The following is a 12,564-nucleotide window of genomic DNA, read 5'->3' on the forward strand; positions in this document are numbered from 1 at the left end:
TTCAATGTTTATATCTTTGAATAATGATGCTGATGAAAATTTACCTGTATATATATATATATATATGTAGTAGCTACAGTGCTTGTCACTACCAGTTGAAACTTGTAACATCTAACTAGTGCTGTCACTGTGGGTTTTTCAGGTTTTGTGTAGATTTGGAAGGTGAAAAAGGTCCATTCCTGAACGAGAATACCTGCTATTAAAGTTTATAAGTATAACCCTCAGCATTTGTTTCAGAAGATAAATTCCAGACAATAACATTAGTGTCTAATACCTGCATGTAACCTTTAAATGTTAAATCTTGATCAGGAAATAGTTTGCATGCCATTGGGATATGCAAGCTTGTTCACTGCCTTGTACTCTTTGACAGTATGGATGTACCCATTATACTTAGAAATGTGGGAGAAAAAGAACATGTTATATTGCATAAAAGGTAAAATAAGTCAAGGTTCCCACAGGTATAAAGAATGAAAACAGCATGGATATGTGTAAGATTGTCTGGATTTTTTTTCTGTCAATGATGTTTACAAGAATTATAGACAAAGGGTCTAGAAGTAAAGCAATAAGTTACATAAAAGTACAAGGTATAATCTAATGATTTATTAGCTTCCAGTTGTCATTTTAATGTCTGCATAATAAACATTTTTAGCAAACAGACTATTAAATTTTGACATTGAAAGCACACCCATGTAGCACTATTTATTCACTCTCCTTCCAGGTATGGTACAAAATAAATCTACCATTAAGAAGACGTGGTATGATTGTAGCCAATGAGACAACTCTCCACCAGAGACCAAATGATGTAGAAGATGTGGTATGATTGCAGCCAATGAGACAACTCTCCACTAGAGACCAAATGATGTAGAAGACATAGACATAGAAAATAGGTTGTTTTAAGAAAAATAAAGAAAACATCATATTAAGTTAAATTTGTATCATTGTAAAGCTAGGTGATAAACATAATACTTGTTTTCTGTTTAATGCTCTCTTCTTAGGTATTTTTTGTTTGTTTTAGTCCTTAATAGTTTCTGATACTGCAGTTGAGTTGAAACTGTGTTTGAATTTTGATAATGGTTAGCAAACCCTTCCAAGCATAGTTGAGATCTTTTTTTATGTTGTTGGTTGGTGGTTGCTGTCTCATTGATATTTTGTCCACATCTCCCTTTATTTATATATACGAGAGGATTTGCTAATTTAAAAGAATTTTTTTAAATTACATTGACAGCAATAAAAGCTTCCTTTATTAAACCTGTTTGAACAACATTTCCTTTTCTGATGAAATCAGATTTAAATACTATAATTGTAGTTTTATAATATGGTACTTTTAAAAGACACATGTATTAATGATTTCTATTTTTAAATGACTTTTACTTTATGTACTCACTGGACTGATCCACTTACTGACCAGTAGCCAGCAGACAAAAGTTTGACCTTCTGTCTATACTATTCATCAGTGGTCACTTGATCACCTGGTCACATTTATTCTGGCCAGGATACAATTATACACTTACTGATCACCTGACCATTAACCATACTTTTTATATATTGAGATGAGATATTTAAGTTATACAAAGTATTTGTTAGTCATCAAAAGGTTAATTATGAGCTACTTGTGTAATGTGCTTTTTACATAATTCTTTTTATTGAAGGAATTAATAAGTATTATTATCCATGATAAGTGAAAATCAAATACAGCAATCAATATTTCCAAACATCAAGACTATACTGTGTGTTTTGTTTATCAATTACAATCTCTTTTTTATTGTAGTTCAATTGGCAATAAAGGCTGCCAATGCAAACTTTGTTGACCTTGACCAAGCAACATGGTGTCTGTGATATAGAAAATACTGAAAGTCTTTATGCTCTCACTTGTACCATTTTTTGTTAGATTTTTATAAAATTTATATCAATAGGTATATTAGCATTGTTTTATAGTGTTAAAAATAAGTGCTGATCAACTAATATTAATGAAGTTATGCAACTTGAAAGTATAAATTGCATTGTATTAAAGGTCTCTTTTGCCTACATTTCTTGTATGATTTTTGTCGAGCCTTCGACTTTAGTCGAAAACGCCAGACATAGCGATCCTACATTCCGTCGGCGTCTGCGGCGTCTACAAATATTCACTCTGTGGTTAAATTTTTTGAAATTTTAATAACTTTCTTAAACTATCCTGGATTTGTACCAAACTTGGACAGAAGCTTGTTTAGGATCATAAGATAGTATCCAGAAGTAAATTTGTTAAAAAAATTTTTTCATTTTTTCCGTATTTTACTTATAAATGGACTTAGTTTTTCTGCCAGGAAACAGTACATTCACTCTGTGGTTAAAGTTTTTAAAATTCTAATAACTTTCTTAAACTATCCTGGATTTGTACCAAACTTGAACAGAAGCTTGTTTATGATCAAAAGCTAGTATCTAGAAGGAAATTTTTATCCATATTTTACTTATAAATGGACTTAGTTTTTCTTCCAGTTAACATTAAATACAGTCTGCAGTTAAAGTTTTTAAAACATTTATTAGATTCATAATCTATCCTGGATTTATACCAAACTTTGACAGAAGCTTCTTACAATCAAAAGATAGTATCTAAAGGAATATTTTTATTGATTTTTTTCCTCATTTTTGTTGAGCCTGCGATTAACAGCAAAAGTAGGCGAGACACTGGGTTCCGCGGAACCCTTACGAATTTTTATTAAATTTGTATCAAAGGTTAATATCAGTACTGATTTGGACATGTTGAAAATCAGTGCCTATCTACCGGTACTATTTTTCACAGGACTAATGTGCCTTTGAAATTTGATTCATGATATGGTTTATCTGACCTTGACCTTATTTTCATTAGTCATTTATAAAGTAAAGTTTTTCTCATACCTTCAATAAGACCTTGAACTTACAGACTTTCAACATACAATTCATTCATAATCAGTAAAGCAGATGAAACATTATAGCATGCAGTGGTGTAGCACCAGTGTAGATTTGTAAGCATGTGGTTACATTTTTCTGACACTATTATTTTGCTTTAATACATGATATTATCCTCTCAGTGTCTATACAATAACAAAATCAGAGGATTAAAGTACTGGTATGTTCTGAAACTATTTTTCTTGGGGTAGTTAAGAACCTGTTAGCAATTGGAAAGGAATATATATATTTAATAAACTGCTTCGCTGAGCGCAGCTAGATACGCCCGCAGAGGTCCAACCCTGAACAGTTGGGGCAAAAATGGACACAATATTCAAGCTTGATTCAGGTCTGAATTTGGATTGTAATTAAATATTTGACATATTATAGGTTTCTGAATAAATGTAGTCAAAGAACTTGAAATTGGTTATATGAATTGAATTTATATTCAATTAAAGATTTCTTGCTGTTGTGCAATACTTAGTAAATCTGTTGTCAGACTATAAACAAATAAAGTTCAATTAATTCTCAATGTCATATTAGAAATTTATGAAAATAAAAAGGGAGCTTACATCAATAGATATAAACAATTCACCAAAGTTTCATGAGAATTGGTGACAGCATTTTAGAGTTATTGTCCGAAAACTGAAAAATCACCCCCTTTTTTAATGACTAAAACCCCATAACTCAGAAATGTAAAATGTAAAATTTATAAAATTCTAAAGGGAGCTTACATCAACACATACAAACAATTCACTAAAGTTTCATAAGAATTGCTGAAAGCATTTTTGAGTTTTTGTCCGAAAACTGGAAAATCCCCCCTTTTTTTATGAATAAAACCCTGTAACTCGGAAATGTAAAATCTAAAATTTATAAAAATCGAAAGGGAGCTCATGGCAATAGATATAAACAATTCACCACAATTTCTTGCAAGTTGGTGAAAGCATTCTTGACTTATTGTCCGAAAACTGGAAAATCCCCCTTTTTTTAATGAATAAAACCCCATAACTCAGAAATGTAAAATCTAAATTTTATAAAAAACGAAAGGGAGCTCTTGTCAATAGATTTAAACAATTCACCAAAGTTTTATGCAAATTAGTTAAAGCATTTTTGAGTTAATGTCCGACATGTTGACGACGGACGGACGGACAGACGGACAACGGTATACCATAATACGTCCAGTAAACGGGCGTATAAAAAACCAATCATGACATTCATTCATTTATGGATTACGTGATCTGATCCACAACCATAGTTGAAAAAAAACATGAATGAAAATTTAAATAAATGTTTTGGATTATATCCAGGTTAACTTTTATCAGCAAATTTATTTTTATTTGGCAATAAAAAGGTGTTTGTACCATTTCAAAAGACACAAAAAGCTTGTGATTGAAGTTTTGTTTATGTTTACTACCCATGAAATTTGGAATGGAAGACTCTGAGGAGATATATGACATATTGATTTAATGTCAAGGAAAATTTTTTTAGTGAAGATTCTTTGAAATAAAGAGTGCATGAGCTGCTTTAATTAGGGTCATATGATCAGTAAAGCAGGCAAGACATATCAGCTCTTGCTCTCTTGTATAATTATTTTTTACTTTAAAAATGAGTTGAAAATTATTATTAATCTATCCAAATTTTTTTTTCAATAATTGGAACATCACTATAAATTATAAATGTATTATTTGGTGCAGGAAATCAGCACCAATATTTTTTTGTAATATTATATAATTAATATTGTTCCATTGAAGAGGCTTTGGCCTTTCAGGTGAATAACAGTTGTCAGAAATACTTTTTCAAATTTTACAATTTCAATTTTTCAATTCTACATGTACATGTACTTGTATTTCAAACTCAAATAAACCAGTTGATAATACTAGGTATAATAATGTAGGCATATTCTGTTTCATAAAGCATTCATCATGATCATGATGATGCCTTATCTTCTTATCAAGTACACCAATCAAACTTCTTGTATACATATGTCAGACAATGCAGCTCATTTTCCTTTTGCAAATGTAATGGTCATCCTCTAATAATACTCCAGAGGTCAGTCTTTATGAAAAACCTCTTTGACATGTCCTTTGAGTAGAGCATATCGGATGCCATTGTTTTTGCCATGTACAGATATACAATTCATTCACTTTTCAAGGCTCAATGGGTCATTTTGTTCAACCAAAATTTTATTTATCTTCTAGAGGTAGACTCTGTCTTCCATAAATTTTTGAGACATTATTAGGTATGGAGCTGGTAGTAATTGGCTATTTTCACAGGGTTTTCATATAATTTTATTTCAAGGCAAAATTATCCCTGTATTTCAATGACTACATAAAATGTTTTATATTTGGAAAATCGTAACTCAAGACTTATAAAATTTGATATATAATGTTCCAGAAACTATTTGAATTTCATCCATCTCTGAGTATGAATTCATGCATATTTGACATGGACATAAATTATTATAAAATATGTATTTTCAGCTGTGAAGCCAAATCTTGAAAAGTATGTCTTCATGAAAGTTAATGAAAATACTGATGGTGTTCTGGTAGAAGAAGAAACATTGGATACTGGGTAATTATGAAATAAACCTGTTTTTGCCCATACAGTTTTCTGCATTGATGTTAGTTTTAACATGAAGTAATTTCACATACATTAAAATTTATTTTTGTCACAGATTAAAAAGACTATCAGATCCTTTGAACCTTTAGTTGAAATAAAAAAAATTCAAAACAATTTGTTTGGTATTAACAATTTCCATGTTGGATAGAAGAAGATGGTCCTCTGACACAACTCACAGAAAAATGTCAAAGGGCTTTTTCTTTTTAATTTTTGTCAACAATAGCTTAGTAATTTTAGAGAAAGTTGTACATACATCAGCCTCTATGTGAAATGACTTGCTCATTAGTAAGCCAAGTGACTACAATAATAAATCCACATGTACCTTTGATCTACATGTACTTTCCACTTGTTTAAATGATGTAGTATGAATTATGTAACTATTGTAATTACTTGAATGATAATAACATTTGTCAAGGATATATAAATTCAAAAGATGCATGTGTACTTACGTTTGTATGACATGAAAATAATTTCTGAAATAATGGAATTATTAGCATTTTACGTTCTGAAATTTATACAGTCTAAAATGGAGATCTGGAATGCAGAGTATGAAATTAGTATGTCGTCAAATTTCATTTCATAGTACGTTTGTACCAAAAAACGAATAAGAATTTTTAACTTGAGATAGTTGTGAGGATAATGTTTGTGATATAGAAATGTTTTTGTTATTACTAATAGATAAAATTCATAGTCATTGTATAAACTATATTATCATCATGTGGATAGTGACGTACTGAAAATTAGTACATGTACAATACCATCATTATATTTAGCATTTCACTCATTTCAGAATTACATTAAATGGTTGATCATATGGAAAATAATGAGATATACATTGCTTTCTTAAAAACAGAGGTTAAATGTGTCTTGTATGTCATTCACTGTTTAAGAATTATTTTATGTAAAACCTTCAAATATGCAAAATTAAAAATGCTTTAATTGGTAAACAGTGTACTTTCAACCAATTTAAGCTGCCTACACCAAACAACATACATTGATTCTACATTCAACAAATTTAAGCTTTCTAATCAAAACAATGTACATTCAACCAATTTAAGCTTTCTTATCCAAAACAATGAATATTCAACCAATTTAAGCTTCCTAAACCAAACAACGTACATTCAACAAATTTAGGCTTTCTTATAGAAAACAATGTACATTCAACCAATTGAAGCTTCCTAAACCAAACAACATACATTCAACAAATTTAAGCTTTCTAATCAAAACAATGTACATTCAACTAATTTAAGCTTTCTAATCAAAACAATGTACATTCAACCAATTTAAGCTTTCTAATCGAAACAATGTACATTCAACCAATTTAAGCTTTCTAATCGAAACAATGTACATTCAACCAATTTAAGCTTTCTAATCAAAACAATGTACATTCAACCAATTTAAGCTGCCTAAACCAAACAACGTACATTCAACCAATTTAAGCATTCTTATCCAAAACAATGAACATTCAACCAATTTAAGCTTCCTAGCCAAACAACGTACATTCAACAAATTTAGGCTTTCTTATAGAAAACAATGTACATTCAACCAATTTAAGCTTCCTAAACCAAAACAACGTACATTCAAAAAATTTAAGCTTTCTAATCATAACAATGTAGATTCAACCAATTTAAGCTTTCTAACCAAAACAATGTACATTCAACCAATTTAAGCTTTCTAATCGAAACAATGTACATTCAACCAATTTAAGCTTTCTAATCGAAACAATGTACATTCAACCAATTTAAGCTGCCTAAACCAAACAATGTACATTCAACTAATTTAAGCTTTCTAATCGAAACAATGTACATTCAACCAATTTAAGCTTTTTAATCAAAACAATGTACATTCAACCAATTTAAGCTTTCTAATCGAAACAATGTACATTCAACCAATTTAATCTGCCTAAACCAAACAACATACATTCAACTAATTTAAGCTTTTAAATCGAAACAATGTACATTCAACCAATTTAAGCTTTCTAATCAAAACAATGTACATTCAACCAATTTTAGCTTTCTAATCAAAACAATGTACATTCAACCAATTTTAGCTTTCTAATCGAAACAATGTACATTCAACCAATTTAAGCTTTCTAATCGAAACAATGTACATTCAACCAATTTAAGCTTTCTAATCAAAACAATGTACATTCAACCAATTTAAGCTGCCTAAACCAAACAACGTACATTCAACAAATTTAGGCTTTCTTATAGAAAACAATGTACATTCAACCAATTGAAGCTTCCTAAACCAAACAACATACATTCAACAAATTTAAGCTTTCTAATCGAAACAATGTACATTCAACCAATTTAAGCTTTCTAATCAAAACAATGTACATTCAACCAATTTAAGCTTTCTAATCGAAACAATGTACATTCAACCAATTTAAGCTTTCTAATCGAAACAATGTACATTCAACCAATTTAAGCTTTCTAATCAAAACAATGTACATTCAACCAATTTAAGCTGCCTAAACCAAACAACGTACATTCAACCAATTTAAGCATTCTTATCCAAAACAATGAACATTCAACCAATTTAAGCATTCTTATCCAAAACAATGAACATTCAACCAATTTAAGCTTCCTAGCCAAACAACGTACATTCAACAAATTTAGGCTTTCTTATAGAAAACAACGTACATTCAACCAATTTAAGCTTTCTAATCGAAACAATGTACATTCAACCAATTTAAGCTTTCTAATCGAAACAATGTACATTCAACCAATTTAAGCTTTCTAATCAAAACAATGTACATTCAACCAATTTAAGCTGCCTAAACCAAACAACGTACATTCAACCAATTTAAGCATTCTTATCCAAAACAATGAACATTCAACCAATTTAAGCTTCCTAGCCAAACAACGTACATTCAACAAATTTAGGCTTTCTTATAGAAAACAATGTACATTCAACCAATTTAAGCTTCCTAAACCAAAACAACGTACATTCAAAAAATTTAAGCTTTCTAATCATAACAATGTAGATTCAACCAATTTAAGCTTTCTAACCAAAACAATGTACATTCAACCAATTTAAGCTTTCTAATCGAAACAATGTACATTCAACCAATTTAAGCTTTCTAATCGAAACAATGTACATTCAACCAATTTAAGCTGCCTAAACCAAACAATGTACATTCAACTAATTTAAGCTTTCTAATCGAAACAATGTACATTCAACCAATTTAAGCTTTTTAATCAAAACAATGTACATTCAACCAATTTAAGCTTTCTAATCGAAACAATGTACATTCAACCAATTTAATCTGCCTAAACCAAACAACATACATTCAACTAATTTAAGCTTTTAAATCGAAACAATGTACATTCAACCAATTTAAGCTTTCTAATCAAAACAATGTACATTCAACCAATTTTAGCTTTCTAATCAAAACAATGTACATTCAACCAATTTTAGCTTTCTAATCGAAACAATGTACATTCAACCAATTTAAGCTTTCTAATCGAAACAATGTACATTCAACCAATTTAAGCTGCCTAAACCAAACAACATACATTCAACTAATTTAAGCTTTTAAATCGAAATAATGTACATTCAACCAATTTAAGCTTTCTAATCAAAACAATGTACATTCAACCAATTTTAGCTTTCTAATCGAAACAATGTACATTCAACCAATTTAAGCTTTCTAATCGAAACAATGTACATTCAACCAATTTAAGCTTTCTAATCGAAACAATGTTCATTTAACAAATTTAAGCTTTTTAATCAAAACAACGTACATTCAACCAATTTAAGCTTTCTTATCGAAAACAATGTACATTCAACCAATTTAAGCATCCTTAAATTAGTTTTAAGTCCTTTGATTCTTAGATGTCAAATTTTGACTATGTATATAAAAATAATATATATGCATGTTAAGTGAATTATGAAGAAAAGTAAACATTAAATGTCAAGAAATTTTTTTTCATAGTATATAGGTACCAAAAACTAAAAAGATTTTTTTTTTATTTGAGATAGTTGGTGAGGAAAATGTTTGTGATGATTTAATTTTAAAATCATGTATGTCACTGCATTGAAACAAAAACCTTCAAAATCAGCATCAGCTTGCACAAGTGTGGAGATTTCATCTTAATTCATGCAAACATATTTGTTTTTTTATGAATCTACAATTCAAATGCTTAGAAAAAGAATTGTTTTATACATTTGAGAATGATACATAACAACTTTTTGCTCATTTTGGTACAATATAACTTTTTGCTCATTTTGGTACAATACCACTTCCCGCTCATCTTTGTTTAAGCAAAAAATTTGATGAAAAACACTTCTCCAGACAACTATCACAGGACATGAAGTAGTACTATCATGATGACTTGGAATTTGATAAAACCTAAATATTGATATTGTAGTCTGTATCCCAAGCAATAGTCTTAAAAAAACAAAAAAAGGAAAGACAAGATTTGGGTCAAAATTAAATGGGTTTACATGTATTTTTGCCATCTATTTCTGTTGTAAGCTAGCACAATTGAAACTTGAGCAAAGCAATTTTGGAATAAGAATAGATATGGGTACATCTGAGTCAAAAATAATGACAAAGTAAGAGAACAATGCTTTTAGTAATGTTCTTCCTCTTGAAAGTCACATATATTGTCAGTGATAAGTGAGACACCATACTCATGAACCAGTAGGTTAATCTGTAGTGTAAACAACAGTCGGTATGTATATCTAATATGATGCCATGCATATCCTATTAATAGTCCAATTTTCCAATTGTTTGGGGTATTTGTATCATAATTGTTGCTATAACAAATACAATATTGATGCAATAAATTCAAATATAAAAAAGAAGATGTGGTATGATTGCCAATGAGACAACTCTTCACAAGAGACCAAATGACACAGAAATTAACAACTATAGGTCACCGTACAGCCTTCAACAGTGAGCAAAGCCCATACCGCATAGTCAGCTAAAAGAAGGCCCCGAAATGACAAATGTAAAACAATTCAAACGAGAAAACTAACGGCCTAATTTATTTAAGTGATTATCTTGTTATTATTTTTTTCAGGGAAGAAATAGTTGATTTACAGAAAGGAGATCAGCATATCATGCGATATAAACCAGTATCATCTCTTGTATCATCTGGTGCTGTGACGTTAATATGATTATTGTTATCATTTTGTTATTAAAAAATAAAATATACTATTCAATAGAGAAGATTGTACATTGTCCATCTATCGATTCATTTTCTGAAACCACTGGGCCAACACTCAAATTTATGTTGATCGTAATCCAGGACTTACATGGAAACCATTACCTTGATTTTAAAAAAAAGGGAACCTTATTTTGTTTCTATATATGCTCTATGGACAGGAAATAGTATGATATACCAAAATGGTCAGTCTGTCCATCTGTCAACACATCCTATGATAACTCAAATTTGCCTTAACCAATTCCTTTGAAATTTTAACATTTTGTGATTTCAAAGCTATGGAACTCTCACCTTCAGATTTTTAAAAGACAATTTTTTACATGTCATGCGCTAGCTCTAGTACGCTTTGATCAATTTTACTACAAATTTTATACTATTGTAGTAATTGGTGAATGTAGACTTGATTTTGATAATTTTCTGGTTTTGTCTTTTCAGAGTTATGAGACTTTTAACAGTTGTATTTGACACATATTTATATGCTTGAAGATATCCTAATTCGCTTCTACAGAGCCATTCTACTTATTTCTGATTAGATGCATTCTAAGTATTTCATCTTATTCCAGCAAAAATAATAAAAAATTGAAATTGTGAAAGAAGAGGAAATATCTCCAAAATTTCTGAAACAAGTAAAATCTAATGATTGAATTTACATAGGTTATATCAGACTGACTTATTTAAGTCAGAAAGTAGTGACTTGTTAAGTTTGGCATCTCCTATGCTATTCTAACATACACCTTGTCGCTATTTGTCTTTCATTACTGGACATCACAAAGGTTCCTGTAAAATTTTGAAGTCACAATAGAAAATATCTGACACCACAATGGAAAATGATCCATATAGCGATAAGGTCTATTAATATCTAGGGTGACTTTCTAAATAACAGATATTGTATAGATTCTAGAGTTCAAATGCAAGTAGGTTTCAAGGACTTTCTGATTTTGACCCTTTGGGTAAAAGAATTACAGGGGCAGTTGCCCTTAACTCTTGTAATTTACAATTTGCCTGTGGCTACCTTTGGATGTAATCATGCATACAGGTTTATACAATTTGTATGTCCTAAGCAAGAAAGACACTGTAAGATATTGCCTATAAGTAGCCAGTATTTAAATAACTTATAGTTAAGATGATAATAGAGCATATAGCTTAATGGATAGAGTATATAGCTTAGAGAATGATAGTGGATGATAGAGCATATAGTTTAGAGGATGATAGAGCATATAGATAAGAGGATGAGGGAGCATATAGTTTTATAGAGAATGATAGAGCATATAGTTTGAGGATAAAAGAGCATATAGCTTATAGGATGATAGAGCATATAGTTAAGAGGATGAAAGAGCATATATCTTAGAGGATGAAAGAGCATATAGCTTAGAGCTTGATAGAGCATATTTTTAGAGAATGATAGAGTATATAGCTTAGAGGATGATAGAGCATATGGTTTAGAAGATGACAGAGCACATAGCTTAGAAGATGATAGAACATATAGCTTAAAGAATGATAGAGCATACTGTGTAAAAGATTATGAATTTTCTGTTATCGTCTTTTAAATTATTGTTTTATTTGTTTTGACATTTTTCTTATTGGTTAATACAACAGCATAGCATAAAAAAAGTGTTAAAACATTACCCTGGTATTAACAATAAAACACTTTCATTGTAACATAAGTATTATAATATTACCTGACATTGATTGTTCAGAAAAATACTATATAATATTCTGCATTCCTTTTTCACTTCCCATTGGTCTCATCTTAATTGACCCTGTATAAAAGGTAAGAAATAACATGGCAAATATACCCCCACCCACCCCCTTTTCCATCAATTTACCCCTTATAGGAGTTATTGTCCTTGTGGAATGATATTTT

At 30.0% G+C, this 12,564-nt stretch overlaps 1 protein-coding gene across 1 annotated transcript in view; it reads left to right on the top strand.

Moving 5' to 3' along the window:
• Positions 1-10,719, top strand: part of LOC127734463 (DNA replication complex GINS protein SLD5-like) — a 58,105-nt gene extending 47,386 nt beyond the window's left edge. The window contains exons 6-7 of the mRNA XM_052244349.1: positions 5,385-5,475; positions 10,557-10,719. Of these exons, the coding sequence (XP_052100309.1) occupies positions 5,385-5,475; positions 10,557-10,653 (188 nt within the window). The 3' untranslated portion in view covers positions 10,654-10,719. The remainder of the gene's footprint in view (positions 1-5,384; positions 5,476-10,556) is intronic.
• Positions 10,720-12,564: the final 1,845 nt, after the last annotated feature.

This window comes from Mytilus californianus, unplaced genomic scaffold (assembly GCF_021869535.1).
Source record: "Mytilus californianus isolate M0D057914Y unplaced genomic scaffold, xbMytCali1.0.p SCAF_3, whole genome shotgun sequence".
Taxonomy (NCBI): Eukaryota; Metazoa; Mollusca; class Bivalvia; order Mytilida; family Mytilidae; genus Mytilus; species Mytilus californianus.